The 18,391-nt window shown below is 44.6% G+C and overlaps 1 protein-coding gene across 1 annotated transcript; it reads right to left on the bottom strand.

The window, feature by feature from the left end:
• Window positions 1-1,050: 1,050 nt before the first annotated feature.
• Window positions 1,051-17,011, bottom strand: LOC120040008 (collectin-12-like; the record flags this gene model as incomplete). Its single annotated transcript, XM_038985329.1, has 5 exons — window positions 1,051-1,568; window positions 4,698-5,295; window positions 5,418-5,534; window positions 16,460-16,788; window positions 16,912-17,011. Coding segments are annotated over 5 exons (1,662 nt in total), but the record flags the coding sequence as incomplete, so codon positions are not given.
• Between the last annotated feature and the right edge of the window lie 1,380 nt (window positions 17,012-18,391).

The following is an 18,391-nucleotide window of genomic DNA, read 5'->3' as shown; positions in this document are numbered from 1 at the left end:
TGCGTGGAACGGGCCAGTCACGTACCGAGTGAACCTTCCTCTCCTGGGGTTTGACGTTCCCCTGTCCGATCAAATAACCAAGGTACTCCACCTCCACGAACGCTAGATTGCATTTTTTGGGGTTCGCGGTCAACCCGGCTTGTCTGAGCGCGTCCAGCACCGCCTGGGGGCGCGCCAGGTGCTCTTCCCAACCTTGGCTGTGGATGATGATATCATCCAGATATGCCGCTGCGTACTGCTGGTGGGGTCGAAGTACTTTGTTCATCAGTCGCTGGAATGTGGGCAGGGACCCCATTACCGAACGGGAGCGCCCTGTACTGATACAATCCGTCTGGTGTCGAAAACGCCATCTTCTCCCGGGAGGAGGCTACGAACGGTACCTGCCAATATCCTTTGGTCAGATCAGGGGTACTGATGTACCGGGCCTTTCCCAATCGGTCGATGAGCTCGTCCACCCTCGGCATGGGGTAGGCGTTGAACAAGCTTATGTCGTTCACAACCCGGAAATCATTACAGGAGCGCAGGCTACCGTCCGGTTTGGGCACCAACACGATGGGGCTGCACCATGCACTGTGAGACTCTTCAATGACCCCCAGCCTCAGCATAGCCTCCTCTTCCTGTTTCCGATATGGCCTCTTTTGTACAGTTTCCCCGGGCCGGGTACGGATGTGGTGTTCAATGAGGGTCGTGCGGCCCGGCTTCTCGGAGAACACTGCGGTGTTCCCGATCGATGAGCTCCCTGAGCTCTTGCTTCTGGGCTGGGTCGAGGTCCTCATTGCTTGGGACCCCCACTGGTACCGTTGGCATCCTGGGTCCCAAACATAACACGGCCAAGGCTGTCCTCTCGTGCCTGTCTTCAACAGGTTCACCAGGTAAATCTGTTGGGGTTTCCGTCTCCCCAGCTGCCATATGCGGTAATTAACAGGTCCCAGCTTCTCGATCACCTCGTATGGCCCGTACCATGTTGCCAAGGAACTTACTTTCGGCAGTGGGGATTAAGACATACACCCTGTCTCCCACGTGGAATTCCCGGGGGTGGGCTTCCCGATTTTAGACCTGGGCTTGGGCGCGTTGGGCCTTCTCCATATGTTCCCTCACGACTGGCCATGTGGCTTTCAAGTTAGGATCCTCCCACTGGGCAGTCCCGAATTGTCCCCTCAGTTGGCCCCCAGGGGGTGTCTCGACTGGCCCCTCGAAATCGAGGAGGCTGGGCTCTTCCTCCCGTGATTCCCCAAGGGGGTCAGGTTCCGGCACCCCCTCCGACTCCAACTCCGGACCCATAGATACAGGTTGATCAACCGTTTGCATCCGGGCCGCACAGGCGATGGGTTGTCCTCGCTCCCGTCTTTGGCCAGCTCGTACCTTCTTCCTCAGCTCATGCCTCCACAGGGCTGCGAACAGCGGACAATCCCGTCCCACTAGGAGAGGTACCGGCAACTCTGGTACTGCACCCACCATCATCTGGCAGTTCCCTTGTGGCGTCACGATGTTGTCCCATACGGTTGGATACTGCTTTGTGTCCCCGTGAACACAGGAAATGGACACGTTTGGTATCCTGGTCCAGCAGGCTCGTGGTTACGAGGGTAACCATACTTCTGGAGTCTAATAGAGCTTCCGTGTTGTGTCCGTCAACCTTCACCGGGACCATGGGTGCAGTTGATTCGTGGTGTGCCCAACAGGAGGTGACGTAGTTCACTGCGTGACCCACCTCGCCTCCAGGGCTTGCTGATGGCGTCAACTCCTCTCGAGCCGGACAATTCCAGCCAATGTGCCCCCGGGCGCCACACTCAAAACACCTCCTTTTGTCTCCATCTACCTGGTGTCGTTGGTGGCGGGTAGGCCCTACCCCAGCCGTCTCTCCACAGGTTTGCGGTCCTTTGGCCCTGCCAACTGTCTGTTCGGGGTACACAGCAGTGGGGCTGTCCTTCAAACTCCTTGAACGGGTCGCCGACTCGGCCCGGCTTTGTCTAGGATGGAGAGGGTGGATACGTTGGTTAGAAGCCATCCCCTGGTGAGGCGCAGTAGGTCGCTCATCTGGGCTTGGGGGGGGATGCGTTGGCTACGAACCTTCAGTCGTGGAATAGTTGAGCCCGATGGGCCAGGCTGTACCCGTAGTAGCTGAGTATCTCCCGTTTGAGTCCATCGTAGTTAGCCGCCTGTTCATCGTTCAGGTCCCAATACGCCTTTTGGGCATTCCCAGAGAGGAACGGGGCCAGCAGACTGGCTCACTTCTGCCTTGGCCATCCTTCCCGTAGTGCCGTCGGTTCAAACGTACAGAGGTAGGTTTCGATGTCGTCATCTTTTGTTAGCTTGATTAAAAACTTGTTTGGATGTGATTCAGTAGACGCTCCTCCTTGTAGCTTTCTGATTTCCTCAATGAGGCGGACGTTTTGTAGCCGCTGTTCCTCCAGCGTTCGTTCCTGCACCGCCTGTTGGGCTTGTTGGGCCCGGCCAACACGTCCATGCTGATGCTGCATAAACGTCAACCCTGATCTGACCAGTTTATCAGAATGCCCGCATTCTCCACCACTTGTGGCAGACCAAGGGTTTGGGTAAAAATGTTTACACAGATCAGACACGGACAGAGTAGGATTAGCTCAGTTTCAAAGGTGTTTATTCAAATAATAGTCCAAAAGAAAAGAATAGGTCTCCCCCAAGAGACCCTCTCCGGGATACCATCTTCTGGGCTCCGGGTCTTGCTGTATCCTGAGGGGATCAAAAACCTCACTCCCTCCTGTTACCTCTGGTACCGTCCCCAACTATACGGGAGTCCTTTCGTCCCCCAGTCTCTTCCCTGTGTGCTGCCCTTCTGGTAGCTTTAAGGGACTTGTACAATCCCCAATCAGCCGCAATTAGTCCTGTCCGGAGAGCCCGTCGAGACCTGGCACGTCCAACAGATGGAGCCATCGCCTCGTGATGTTTACTCCGTCTGTCACCAGGCCTCGACGAGTCTCCCCCTGGTGGCTGAGCTGCTGTACGCCACAATATATACAGTACAGTCAAAGGTTTGGACACACCTACTCATTCAAGGGTTTTTCTTTATTTTTACTATTTTCTACATTGTAGAATATTAGTGAAGACACCAAAACTATGAAATAACACATATTGAATCATTTAGTAGCCAAAAAGTGTTAAACAAATCAAAATATTTTATCTTTGAGATTCTTCAAAGTAGCCACCCTTTGCCTTGATGACAGCTTTGCACACTCTTGGCATTCTCTCCACCAGCTTCACGAGGTTGTCACCTGGAATGCTTTTCCAATAGTCTTTCCCACATATGCTGAGCACTTGTTTGCTGATTTCCCTTCACTCTGCGGTCCAACTCATCCCAACCTATCTCAATTGTGTTGCGATCCGTTGATTGTGGAGGCCAGGTTATCTGATGCAGCACTCCATCACTCTCCTTCTTGGTCAAATAGCCCTTACACAGCCTGGATGTGTGTTGGGTCATTGTCCTGTGGAAAAACAAATGATAGTCCAACTAAGCGCAAACCAGATGGGATGGCGTATCGCTGCAGAATGCTGTGGCAGCCAAGCTGGTTAAGTGTGCCTTGAATTCTAAATTCTAAATTCGCAAACCAGATGGGATGGCGTATCGCTGCAGAATGCTGTGGCAGCCAAGCTGGTTAAGCGTGCCTTGAATTCTAAATAAATCACAGGCAGTGTGATCAGCAAAGCACCCCCACACCATCACACTTCCTCCTCCATGCTTCGCAATCGAAACCACAAATGCGAAGATCGTCCGTTCTTCTACTCTGCGTCTCACAAAGACACGGTGTTTGGAACCAAAAATCTCAAATTTGGAATGAAAGGACAGATTTCCACCGCTCTAATGTCCATTGCTTGTGTATATTGGCAAGTCTCTTCTTCTTTTTGGTGTCCTTTACAACAACACAACTGATTGGCTCAAATGCATTAAGGAAAGAAATTCCACAAATGAACTTTTAACAAGGCACAGCTGTTATTTGAAATGCATTCCAGGTGACTACCTCATGCAGCTGGTTTAAAGAATGCCAAGAGCGTGCAAAGCTGTCATCGAAGAAACTTTGAATTATTTAAAAAGAAATGTAGCCTTGATTTAACTAGGCAAGTAATTAAGAACAAATTCTTATTTTCAATGACAGCCTAGGAACAGTGGGTTAACTGCGTGGTTCAGCGGCAGAACGACAGATTTCTACCTTGTCAGCTCAGGGATTAAATCTTGCAACCTTTCGGTTACTAGTCCAACAATCTAACCACTAGGATACGCTGCCGCCTCAAATATAAAATATATTTTGATTTGTTTAACACTTTTTTGGTTACTATATGATTCCGTTTGTGTTATTTCATAGTTGGGATGTCTTCACTATTATTCTACAACGTAGAAAATAGTAAGAATAAAGAAAAACCCTTGAATGAGTAAGTGTGTTCAAACTTTTGACTGGTACTGTATATGAATTTGTAGGGTGGTGAAGATGGTAACGATTACTATAGTAGTATTATATAATAGTATTATTATATGTATACTATACTATTCGTTACCCTATCGGACAGTGAAGTTGGTGATGATTACTATAGTTGTATTATATACTGTATAATAGTAGTAATAAATGTATAGTATACTATATATTACCCTGTAGGATGGTAAAGTTGCTGATAATTACTATATTATTATTCAATTTAATAGTATTATTATTGTATAGTATGCTATCTATTACCCTGTAGGATGGTGAAGTTGCTGATGAGTTGGGATTGTTTTCTGTCCACCATCTTCATCTCCTCCATAAAGAGCGACAGGCTGTTGACCTCCCTGTCCAGCCTGTCCGTCAGCTCATCCTGCTGGGCTTGGAGCTCCAGCCCGTCCCCTCGGACCTCCGCTACACTACCATTCAGCCCCAACAGCAGGTCAGAGTGGTGAGTCACTGTCTCAGCACAGGTCCGCAGGCTGTTCAGTTCAGAGCTGATTATTCCCAGGAGCTGATTGGCAAAGCTGAAGTTCCCCGTTACGCGGTTGATGTCCCCCTTGTGGCTGTTGAGGCGTGCCTCCATCTCGTCGAAGCGTGAGGAGGTGGTGTTTTTGTGGTCTTTTTGCTGGTCCTTGAGGAGGCGCAGGCTCTGGTTGTGTCCCTCCGTCAGGAAGGAGGTGTTCTTGGTCTGATTGATCAGTGTGTTCAGCTGCAGACCCATGTCCTCCAGCACCTCCCCATTGGACTGAGCCAGGGCCGAGTTATTGGCTGTCAACACCTGCAGGTTCTGGACCTTCTCTCTCAACCAATCAGTGTCCGCCTGGGTCTGTCTGGCTGTCTGCTGCAGGCCCTGGAAATAATAATAATAATCGTCATCATTATAAACATCGTCATTAGTACTATAATAACACTAATCCTAATGACTATAGTGTGGGTTTAAGGTTAGGGTTAGGTGTGGTATCTCAGTCCCACATGAAAGTTGTTCTTCAGTCTCTGCACGGCCTGTCCTGCATCCTCCACACTGCGCTGCAGGGCACTGAGCAGACGACCCTGCTGAGCCTGTGTCCTGTTCAGATTACTGATATCCACCTGGAAAACATAGTTATATATCATTAGGGGCACTTTGACTGAAGCTATATATTAATAGTAGGCATTGAGTGATGCTCAATGTTAAATTAAAACCATATTATCTAAGCCAAAATGTGACCCGATTCAGAAAACTAGGTGTATGTCGCAAGTCACGACTTCACAGGAGAGCCGTTTGAACGTAACAAATATATTTTCATCAAAATGCATTTTTTGGCAGAAATGCCTTCTCGAACATGTGAACTTTCATGTCCCGTAATATCAAACTTGTATGCCATCTGTAAATATGAATAAAATTGTTCAGTTACGAGCCTAGTTGGTTTAGCCACAGAAAAAGCGAGCAACCTTCCCACTAGCCACGATTGGCTGAGATAATGAGTGGGCTGGACATGCCGAGAGATGAGTTTGGATTGGTCTACCATATAGCACGAGGCTGTCTATTGGAGCTGGTCAGTATGTCTAGGTAATCGTGTCAAACGCGGCTTAAATGTGCATGGTAAAACTGCACAAACCTAATGTCAAGTTTCAAGTGTACTGTTTACTAGCTAACATTAGCTGGCTGGCTCACTAGCTAATGTTGTGTGTATGCTCTCCACTTTCTGGAGGACTAAGTTTTGAAATAAGTGGAATTCGAGTATGATAGCTAAGGAGATGGAGAAAACACCAGTCTGGATTACATTGTCGAACTAAGGCAACCATTCATGGCATCAGACAGGAGACGCGTCTAACCACGATGTATACTATTTTCAGATATTGCACGTTTCTAATTTTGACAGAAAGTGGTTTCATTTTAAGTGTACTATTAGCTAGCTGACGTTAGCTGGCTGGGTCGCTAGCTAACGTCATGTGTATGATCTTGTTCTTCGTATCTCAGACACATTTGCTTGACTATATAACATGGTTGGTTAGCTACCTGCAGATTCATGCAGGGTAGTAATGTCATGAGTTGTGATTATGGTCCATTGTTTAGCTAACTAGCTACATGTCTTAACAAAAGACTCCACTCTAATTTTGACAGTATTTTCATTTCAAGTTAACTTCTTTGGTATAAGGGGCAGCATTTTCACTTTTGGATAAATAGCGTGCCCATAGTGAACTGCCTCCTACTCTGTCCCACATGCTAATATATGCATAATATTATTACTATTGGATAGAAAACACTCTGAAGTTTCTAAAACTGTTTGAATGATGTCTGTGAGTATAACAGAACTCATATGGCAGGTAAAAACCTGAGAAAAAATCCAAACAGGAAGTGAAAATTCTGAAAGTGGTCGTTGTTAAAGTCATCGCCTATTCAATTCCCTGTAATATATGGATCTGTTTGCACTTCCTACGCCTTCCACTAGATGTCAACAGTCAGTAGAACGTGGAATGAAGCTTATGCTGTGTCGTGGGACCGGATGGGAGGAGAATGAGTCTGGCTGGCTCGCTAACTAACGTTACGTCATGCGTTGAGATTCATTGTTTCCCTAGCTAGCTACCTAGCTACATTTCTTATCGTCTTAGTGTACCAAAGCGCAGAATAACTGATGCATTTGAACGCACATTGAATATGTTTGGTGTCAGTAAACGTCGGCAACAAAGCGTAATTCAATTGGTGCCAGCAGCACTGTTAGTTACCAACGCTCTGGATATCATGAAAACAGCCTAACCAGCTCTGCTAGGGGGAGTAACATGGTCAGAGTGGGGTGTTCTCTCATTATGAAAACAGCCTAACCAGCTCTGCTAGGGGGAGTAACATGGTCAGAGTGATGTGCTCTCTCATTATGAAAACAGCCTAACCAGCTCTGCTAGGGGGAGTAACATGGTCAGAGTGAGGTGTTCTCTCATTATGAAAACAGCCTAACCAGCTCTGCTAGGGAGAGTAACATGGTCAGAGTGAGGTGTTCTCTCATTATGAAAACAGCCTAACCAGCTCTGCTAGGGGGAGTAACATGGTCAGAGTGATGTGTTCTCTCATTATGAAAACAGCCTAACCAGCTCTGCTAGGGGGAGTAACATGGTCAGAGTGATGTGTTCTCTCATTATGAAAACAGCCTAACCAGCTCTGCTAGGGAGAGTAACATGGTCAGAGTGAGGTGTTCTCTCATTATGAAAACAGCCTAACCAGCTCTGCTAGGGGGAGTAACATGGTCAGAGTGATGTGTTCTCTCATTATGAAAACAGCCTAACCAGCTCTGCTAGGGGGAGTAACATGGTCAGAGTGAGGTGTTCTCTCATTATGAAAACAGCCTAACCAGCTCTGCTAGGGGGAGTAACATGGTCAGAGTGATGTGTTCTCTCATTATGAAAACAGCCTAACCAGCTCTGCTAGGGGGAGTAACATGGTCAGAGTGAGGTGTTCTCTCATTATGAAAACAGCCTAACCAGCTCTGCTAGGGAGAGTAACATGGTCAGAGTGAGGTGTTCTCTCATTATGAAAACAGCCTAACCAGCTCTGCTAGGGGGAGTAACATGGTCAGAGTGATGTGTTCTCTCATTATGAAAACAGCCTAACCAGCTCTGCTAGGGGGAGTAACATGGTCAGAGTGGGGTGTTCTCTCATTATGAAAACAGCCTAACCAGCTCTGCTAGGGGGAGTAACATGGTCAGAGTGATGTGTTCTCTCATTATGAAAACAGCCTAACCAGCTCTGCTAGGGGGAGTAACATGGTCAGAGTGAGGTGTTCTCTCATTATGAAAACAGCCTAACCAGCTCTGCTAGGGGGAGTAACATGGTCAGAGTGATGTGTTCTCTCATTATGAAAACAGCCTAACCAGCTCTGCTAGGGAGAGTAACATGGTCAGAGTGAGGTGTTCTCTCATTATGAAAACAGCCTAACCAGCTCTGCTAGGGGGAGTAACATGGTCAGAGTGATGTGTTCTCTCATTATGAAAACAGCCTAACCAGCTCTGCTAGGGGGAGTAACATGGTCAGAGTGATGTGTTCTCTCATTATGAAAACAGCCTAACCAGCTCTGCTAGGGAGAGTAACATGGTCAGAGTGAGGTGTTCTCTCATTATGAAAACAGCCTAACCAGCTCTGCTAGGGGGAGTAACATGGTCAGAGTGATGTGTTCTCTCATTATGAAAACAGCCTAACCAGCTCTGCTAGGGGGAGTAACATGGTCAGAGTGAGGTGTTCTCTCATTATGAAAACAGCCTAACCAGCTCTGCTAGGGGGAGTAACATGGTCAGAGTGATGTGTTCTCTCATTATGAAAACAGCCTAACCAGCTCTGCTAGGGGGAGTAACATGGTCAGAGTGAGGTGTTCTCTCATTATGAAAACAGCCTAACCAGCTCTGCTAGGGAGAGTAACATGGTCAGAGTGAGGTGTTCTCTCATTATGAAAACAGCCTAACCAGCTCTGCTAGGGGGAGTAACATGGTCAGAGTGATGTGTTCTCTCATTATGAAAACAGCCTAACCAGCTCTGCTAGGGGGAGTAACATGGTCAGAGTGATGTGTTCTCTCATTATGAAAACAGCCTAACCAGCTCTGCTAGGGAGAGTAACATGGTCAGAGTGAGGTGTTCTCTCATTATGAAAACAGCCTAACCAGCTCTGCTAGGGGGAGTAACATGGTCAGAGTGATGTGTTCTCTCATTATGAAAACAGCCTAACCAGCTCTGCTAGGGGGAGTAACATGGTCAGAGTGAGGTGTTCTCTCATTATGAAAACAGCCTAACCAGCTCTGCTAGGGAGAGTAACATGGTCAGAGTGAGGTGTTCTCTCATTATGAAAACAGCCTAACCAGCTCTGCTAGGGGGAGTAACATGGTCAGAGTGATGTGTTCTCTCATTATGAAAACAGCCTAACCAGCTCTGCTAGGGGGAGTAACATGGTCAGAGTGATGTGTTCTCTCATTATGAAAACAGCCTAACCAGCTCTGCTAGGGAGAGTAACATGGTCAGAGTGAGGTGTTCTCTCATTATGAAAACAGCCTAACCAGCTCTGCTAGGGGGAGTAACATGGTCAGAGTGATGTGTTCTCTCATTATGAAAACAGCCTAACCAGCTCTGCTAGGGGGAGTAACATGGTCAGAGTGATGTGTTCTCTCATTATGAAAACAGCCTAACCAGCTCTGCTAGGGGGAGTAACATGGTCAGAGTGATGTGTTCTCTCATTATGAAAACAGCCTAACCAGCTCTGCTAGGGGGAGTAACATGGTCAGAGTGAGGTGATCTCTCATTATGAAAACAGCCTAACCAGCTCTGCTAGGAGGAGTAACATGGTCAGAGTGATGTGTTCTCTCATTATGAAAACAGCCTAACCAGCTCTGCTAGGGGGAGTAACATGGTCAGAGTGATGTGTTCTCTCATTATGAAAACAGCCTAACCAGCTCTGCTAGGGGGAGTAACATGGTCAGAGTGATGTGTTCTCTCATTATGAAAACAGCCTAACCAGCTCTGCTAGGGGGAGTAACATGGTCAGAGTGAGGTGTTCTCTCATTATGAAAACAGCCTAACCAGCTCTGCTAGGGGGAGTAACATGATCAGAGTGAGGTGTTCTCTCATTATGAAAACAGCCTAACCAGCTCTGCTAGGGGGAGTAACATGGTCAGAGTGATGTGTTCTCTCATTATGAAAACAGCCTAACCAGCTCTGCTAGGGGGAGTAACATGGTCAGAGTGATGTGTTCTCTCATTATGTGTCAGGATGTAGCTAGCCAATTTTAGCCAGTTGGGTGCTTGACTGTAGTTGTGAGGTCAGAGCTTTCGGAACAACCCTACTCATTAGCCAGAGCGTCCAGAGTGTGCTCTGAACGTGAAACCACAGATAGAGCAATAGGGCGAGTAATGTTCAGTGAGCTGTTCTCTCTCTCTTAGATGTCTGGAAGTAGCTGGCAAGTTAGTACAGAACGGTTGGATCAACCCTTAAAGAGATGGGTGGGTCTAAGGCTAAAGAGGGTTGGAACAATGCTGAATGGGTGTAGACAAAGAAGGGCTCTCCAATGGTAGTACCAAAACATTGAAAGACGGTTTTCTCAAAAGTGAGTTTACAAGTTGATCAACTTTTAAAGCAGAATTACTTTCCCATTGTTTCCTCAAATGCAGTGTATGCTATACCGTTTTGTAGTTTTGAGTCTCTACTTTTATACAATGTAAAAAATCAGAAATTCAAATGTTGCTACATAAGACGGAATCCAGGTGGTGAGTCACATAAGACACCAATGTCAATGAAAATTCGCAAATCAGCTTGATTGGAGGTACAGAACACATTCCCTCCCCTCTCTAGCTGTCCGGCCGAGAACCATGTACCTGTCATGGATCCCTCTGGAACTTTCATTACGGACACCTGGCCCTTATTCCCACTGACTGTATTTGTATATATGTGCCCTTTGTTCCCATGTCCGTTGGTGGTGTGAGTACCTATGCATTGGTGCAGCTGTTATGCTGCGCACTATGTATATATTGTGTGTTACGGATATCGTCCCGTGGCGTTCAATGAGGTTTACCCTCGCCCAGTGTTTTTCTATACTGTTTGTTTTGGTTGTAAGATAGGTGGGACGGTAGCGTCCCACTTGGCCAAAATCCAGAAAAATGTTGCGCACCAAATTCAAATATATTACTATAAAAATCAAACTTTCATTAAATCACACATGTAAGATACCAAATTAAAGCTACACTCGTTGTGAATCCAGCCAACATCAGATTTCAAAAAGGCTTTTCGGCGAAAGCATAAGATGCTATTATCTGATGATAGCACAACAGTAAACAAAGAGAGTGCAGCATATTTCAACCCTGCAGGCGCAACACAAAACGCAGAAATAAAATATAAATCATGCCTTACCTTTGACGAGCTTCTTTTGTTGGCACTCCAATATGTCCCATAAACATCACAAATGGTCCTTTTGTTCAATTAATTCCGTCCATTTCTATCCAAAATGTCAATTTATTTGGCGCGTTTGATCCAGAAAAAAACAGCTTCTAATTTGCGCAACGTCACTACAAAATATCTCAATAGTTACGTGTAAACTTTGCCAAAACATTTCAACCTACTTTTGTAATACAACTGTAGGTATTTTTAAACGTTAATAATCGATCAAATTGAAGACGGGATGATCTGTGTTCAATACAGGATTAAAACAAACTGTAGCTACTTTTCGAGTCATGCACCTCTCTCAAAAAGTACACTTCAAGTGACACTCATTCAAGATGGCCGTACTTCTTCATTACACAAAGGAATAACCTCAACCAATTTCCAAAGACTGGTGACATCCAGTGGAAGCGGTAGGAACTGCAAACAAGTCACTTAGAAATCTAGTATCCCAATGAAAACTCATTAAACAGACAGTGACCTAAAAAAAAGAAAATCTGAATGGTTTGTCCTCAGGGTTTTGCCTGCTACATAAGTTCTGTTATACTCACAGACATGATTTAAACAGTTTTAGAAACTTCAGAGTGTTTTCTATCCAAATCGACTAATAATATGCATATCTTATATTCTGGGGATGAGTAGAAGGAAGTTGAAATTGGGCACGCTATTTATCCAAAATTGAAAATGCTGCCACCTAACCTAGAGAAGTATGTGTATTCCTTCGCCTGTCTCCAATATCCTTTATACCAGAGTGACAATACCAGATTTTTTACTGGGTCCTTGGCATTAGAAAGATAAATGTTTCCCTGACCTGACCTAGCTCAATACCTAGGCTAAGCATTACCAACCTAGCTCAACAACCAAGCTAAGCATTACCAACCTAGCTCAACAACCAAGCTAAGCATTACCATAGCAATATGGAGTGGGAAAGTGGCAATGCGTTTCGACAATTATTAATGGTCTAATCCTGAATGCTGATTGGTTAAAAGCGCATTCCAGCCGGTGTCTATTCCACAAGTTACCACCGGCTAAATCTATGACATTAAAATGCCTATTTACTGTTCCATCTGACTGCGCAATCCACTGTCTCATCAGCCCAGGCAGGGAAGTAATAAACTTGAATAGTAAAGCCCTCTTAACTGCCTCAAATAGCCGACCAATTAGCCTGTTACCAACCCTTAGTAAACTTTAGGGAAAAATGGTGTTTGACCAGATACAATGCTATTTCACAGTAAACAAATTGACAACAGACTTTCAGCACGCTTGTAGGTAAGGACACTCAACAATCACAGCACTTACACAAATGACTGATGATAAATTGATGATAAAATGATTGTGGAGACTGTCTTGTTAGACTTCAGTGCAGCTTTTGACATTATCGATCAAATTCTGCTGCTGGAAAAAGGTATGTGTTATGGCTTTACACCCCCTGCTATAATGCGGATAACGAGTTTACTTGTCTAACCGAACACAGAGAGTATTCTTTAATGGAGTTTTCTGTTTTCTGTGACATTTTAGTGACAGAGGGCATGGGTAGTGTCATGATGTTGAGGTTTATGCCCCCCGTAAACACCTTTTTGACTCTTGGAAAGCCCTTTGTTAACATAGAGAGAGTCTGGTAGCATCCAAAGGGTGGGGAACGGAAACATCGGTAATCCAACCAGTTGAAAATATCCGTTGGTACTTGAAGAATATGATGTCAGATCATTTGTCATCTGAGACATTATTACTGATAATAGGATGCCATAAACTGTATCTTGGAAAGTCTACACATTCTAGTTAACAGATTCACATGGAATTGTTGTGCAATTTAAATGTTTAAATATGAAACTATTTGTGAAAAGATTAAATGTAATTTTAGCTTCTAAATGAGAGAATTGTTTTCATAAATTCATCTGCTCACTCAGTGGCCCCGCCCAAGTGAACAGACATTGGTTGTGAACTATGAAACACGCCCTTCTCTCCACCACTACAAAAGCCCGTTGACGAAAGTCAACTTGTGTTCCTGACGACGTGAGGACTGCTGTCCATACGTTAAAAAGGCTAATATCAACTACAGAACTAAGTCAACCTTAGCGTGAGCTCTGGTTGCAAATGGTTGAACGACTACAACCTAACGAAATTAACATTGTGTTCCTGGTGGCGTGAGGACTGATGTCCATACGTTTAAAAGGGAGAATTTCAACGTGGAGGTGACGATCGCCACGCTGGAAGGATGAATTTCGACTACACCAGCCAGAATATAGCATGAGCTTATAGTATGGCAACTTGGTGTGAACTTTGAACTTATACACTAAAGAAGTGATACATCCTAGACAGTCGAGTTATCAGCAGCAGCTGTACAATCTCTTCAGAACGTCAGGGTACCACAACGTAGCCGTTCTACCACACGACAACGGTAGAACAACGTACCCGTTCTACCACAAGACATAATCTTCAAAGGACAAAAGAGATCTCTGCTGGGCCACCCCGCCTTCCATCTACGACCTATCTATCGAAGCGCAACTCAGAGTAAATATTTCTTGCATTTTCAGAATAGGCAGTTAATTAGAATGCATAAGATTCTCTATTTACAATAGCATAGCTTCATAAGGTCCGATAGAGACCCAATCCTGTTGTTCCTTAGTCTTCCCGCGCTTTCATTCAAACCCAACCCCCTTTCTTTGTCTAACCATCCGTCAAATCGGTTCCGTCCGCTAGGGACGTTTCCTTGTATGACATAATTAGTAATCAATATATGATCCATCCTGTGTATATGTAATTCTGTGTGATTATTTTGGTATTTAGTAAATAAATAATTAAACCATATTTTGTATTGCTGATTCAACTTTTTAGCCAGGGTTCGTGAAGATAACCAAGAATTTTACAACGTTCAGTTGAGACTGAATAAGGTGACGATTAATAATTGACTGCTATTGATATAAAAGATTACCAGGACTTTAACCTCTCTTGGGTATGTGGGACGTTAGCGTCCCACCTCTTCAACAGCCAGTCAAACTGCTGGCGCCAAATTCAAATACAGAAATACTCATTATAAAAATTCAGTAAACATATTTAGGTTTAAAGATGAACGTCTTGTGAATCCAACTACAGTGTCAGATTTAAAAAAATGCTTTACGGCGAAAGCATACCTTACGATTATTTGAGAACATAGCCCAGCAGACAACTCATTACAAACAGTAACCAGCCAAGTAGAACAGAGTCAGAGTCAGAAATAGAGATACAATTAATCCCTTACTTTTGATGATCTTCATATGGTTGCACTTAGCAGACATTCATTTACTCAATAAATGTTAATTTTGTTCGATAAAGTCTCTTTATATACAAAAACCTCCATTTTGTTCGCGCGTTTTCTTCAGTAATCCACCGGGTCAAACGCAGTCAAAACAGGAAGACAAAAAAATCCAAATTGTATCAGTAAAGTTCATAGAAACATGTCAAACGATGTTTATATTCAATCCTCAGGTTGTTTTTAGCCTAAATAATCGATAATATTTCAACCGGACAATAACGTTGTCAATTTAAAAGGTAAACAAGAATTGCTCTCTCTCTGTCGAGCGCATGAAAAAGCTCTGCGACACTTTAGCGTCCAGTCATTCCGAATGCTCTTATTCCCTAATTTTTCAGAATACCAGTCTGAAACTATTTCTAAAGACTGTTGACATCTAGTGGAAGTCATAGAAACTGCAGTTTGAGTCCTAAGTCAATGGATACTGTAATGGCATTGATTAGAAAACTACAAAACCAAAAAAAAACTACTTCTTGAATGGATTTTTCTCAGGTTTTTGCCTGCCAAATCAGTTCTGTTATACTCACAGACACTATTTTAACAGTTTTGGAAACTTTAGAGTGTTTTCCATCCAAATCTACCAGTGCTATGCATATCATATCTTCTGGGCCCGAGAAGCAGGCAGTTTAAATTGGGCATGCAAGTTAAGAATTTAATTGGAAGACAACAGCTCTATAAACATTATTTCGTGGTGCCCCGACTTTCTAGTTAACAACATTTACATGATTAGTTTAATCAGGTATTATTAATTACAGAGAAATGATTTTATAAAATAGCAAGTCATATCACTTAATCCGGCATAGCAAAGACATGACATAACGGTGCGAGAAATCTAAAATAGGATGACGCTTTAATTTTGATTCAGCCTATATAAAATTGAAAAGCAGATTACATACTACACCCAGTTTATTATACACATTATTGGAGTTAGACAGGAATTAGTGGTGTGTGTGTGTGCTGAAGACTGCCTCCGTGTTGTTCTCTGACGTAGCCAGTGGGTAGCGTAAACTATACATTTCTAGTACTTCGGCTGAGAAAGCTAATTATAGAAATTTGAGAAATAGAGCGTTTGGCCAAACGAAGGGCTATTTCTGCCTCCGCGGGTAGGCTCGGTCATTATTCATTTCTCAAGCGAGGACAAAGAGCCAGCCGATTGCAATTGAGTAGATATTAGCTTGACCAGCAATAATTATCTCTCTCTCTTGCATTTCCACACGAGTAGACCACGGTGCATTTCATTGTTTGCTGAGCGTTCCGGTTAAAACATCGTCAAAATAACGCCGAAAAGGATTTGAACATAATACGTTATAAGTAAAATGTTTCCCTTGCTGAAGGGGATCCTATGTTATGCCTGAAAGTGTACAAAGTAGGATTAGCTTGCACTAGATGCTAAGCTAACAAAGGGAAAACAACCATTTTGTTTTTCCTGTGTTACGTTGTAATTCTTCCGCCTTGCGCAACGAAAGTCCAGCCCCGTGTACTTCCGTTTGATTTCAGCGTGTGCTATCAGTGACCTCTGAAGAATTGCCAGTACATTCCTTCAAGGAGAATTATTCAGGTGACACTCAAGTGGTTTTAAGCTACATAGTAATTTGACAGAGGTAGTGATCTGTCCAGTGTTCAGCACAGCATTTGATAAAACAGGACCATGTTTGCTTAATTGAATATCACACAGGTGAGCTAACAGATACCGAAATCAGGAATGCAGACAGGCTCTATAGACCTCTATATCTATATGACTGACTGTGTCCAACACATGTGAATTTCCTTTCTTTTTCAGCTTCAGATCAATGCCTACTTACTACTTAAAATTGTGGTTTTTGTTTTTAATAGATACTAGACCTGTGTCTGCCCCTGCTCCCGGACTTGTCCCTGTAGTCTGTCCTGCAGCCTGGTGGAATCTGTCTGCAGCCCTCCTCTTATCCCTCCATATGAGGCCAGGGTAGTGTTGACACTGTGTAGTGAGGCAGTGCTGCTGTCCAGTAAACTCTGTAGGGACGCCTGGCTACTCTGCATGTCCTCTCCTGTGACCTGTAGCTGATTCAGCACAGCACGGTTAGTAGAGGCCCTCTGGGACACGTTGTCTAGCTGGCTCTGAAGCATTTGGATGTCTGACTTAAAGGTTGAGATATCACTGCTGGCGTTGTCGGCCTTCTCCCCTGTCTGGTCGTCTACATCATCAACAACGACATCAACAACATCATCAACAACAACATAACAACATCATCAAAAACAACAACAACAACAGTCATAGAGTAACAACAGAATGTCACACTAGCACCCTGAAGACTCACCAAGCTTCTTCAAGTCTGTTTCCACCGCTGTGACCTTCCCACCATAGTTCTGCATCTCTTCTGTCACGTTGTCCACTCGCTGGACCACTAGGACGAAAACAGACAGCCAGTTAGTCAGTCAGTCAGTCAAGTAACCATTCAGCCAATTAGTCAGTAAGGTAACTAGTCAGCCAGCCAGCCAGTCAGTAGGTCAGGTAAATAGCCAGCCAATTCATCAATAAGGGAATCAGTCAGTCAGTTAGTCAGCCTGCAATTCAGCCAGCTAGCCAGTCAGCAGGTTAGCCAGGTAACCAGTCAGTCAGCCAGCTAGTAAGTCAGCCACCCAGTTAGTCAGCCAGTCAGTCAGTCCGTCATGTAACCAGTCAGCCAGTTAGTCAGTAAGGGAACCAGTAAGACAGCCAGCCAGCCAGACAGTCAGCCAGGTAACCAGTCAGCCAGTTAATCAGTCAGTCAGTCAGTCAGTAAGGTTACCAGTCAGTCAGCCTGGTAGGTAACCAATCAGCTAGTCAGTCAGTAAGGTAAACAGCCAATCAGTCAACTAACCAGTCAGACAGTCAGTCAGTCAGGTAACCAGCCAGTCAGTAAGTCAGGTAACCAGTCATCCAATTTGTCAGTAAGGGAATCAATCAGTCAGTCAGCCATTCAGCCAGCCAGCCAGTCAGCAGGTTAGCCAGGTAACCAGTCAGTCAGCCAGCCAGTAAATCAGCCACCCAGTTAGTCAGCCTGTCAGTCAGTCCATCAGACAGACAGTCAGTCAGTCAGTCAGTCAGGTAACCAGTCAGGTAACCAGTCAGCCAGTAAGTCAGGTAACCAGTCAGCCAGTTAGACAGTAAGGGAACCAGTCAGCCAGTCAGTCAGCCAGTCAGTCAGTTAACCAGTCAGTCAGCCAGTAAGGTAACCAGTCAGTCTGTCATCCTGCCAGGTATCCAGTACAACATCCCTCCACTAGTCAGTCAGTAGGGTTGAATGACAGGAACCCGGTTACAGATTTACCAAGATTTATGGTCCCGTTTGGCTCAGTTGGTAGAACATGGGACTTGTAACACTAAGGTTGTGGGTTAGATTCCCACGGGGTTCACAATGCAGGTAGACTTATTATCTCATCATGGTCAAATGTTTTCTTTACAAACAATTAGAACTGTGAAAAACATACTTTTTACGATGGTTTTGATATTTGTAATTTCAACATTGAGACCTGACTTTCTGTCAATCTGCGACATGGTCTCTGACGGTAAAGCCCGCAAGCCATCTCTAAGATCTTTGGTTTATTACTTGGTCCATTAGGCATCTGCAATTTCCAAAATGTTTTGGACGATCTGCCATCCAAATTGGAGGTATTTGCTTTTGTGTATATTGTTTGTCCAATGGTAATACGTTGGAGTGTAGTGTTGTGTTAGTCTGGTCCATGTTGTCTCATTGATGTAGTGTTGTGTTAGTCTGGTCCATGTTGGCTCAGTGATGTAGTGTTGTGTTAGTCTGG

Source organism: Salvelinus namaycush, unplaced genomic scaffold (genome assembly GCF_016432855.1).
Source record: "Salvelinus namaycush isolate Seneca unplaced genomic scaffold, SaNama_1.0 Scaffold3194, whole genome shotgun sequence".
Lineage (NCBI taxonomy): Eukaryota > Metazoa > Chordata > Actinopteri > Salmoniformes > Salmonidae > Salvelinus > Salvelinus namaycush.
This window is presented reverse-complemented; position numbering and strand designations above follow the sequence as displayed.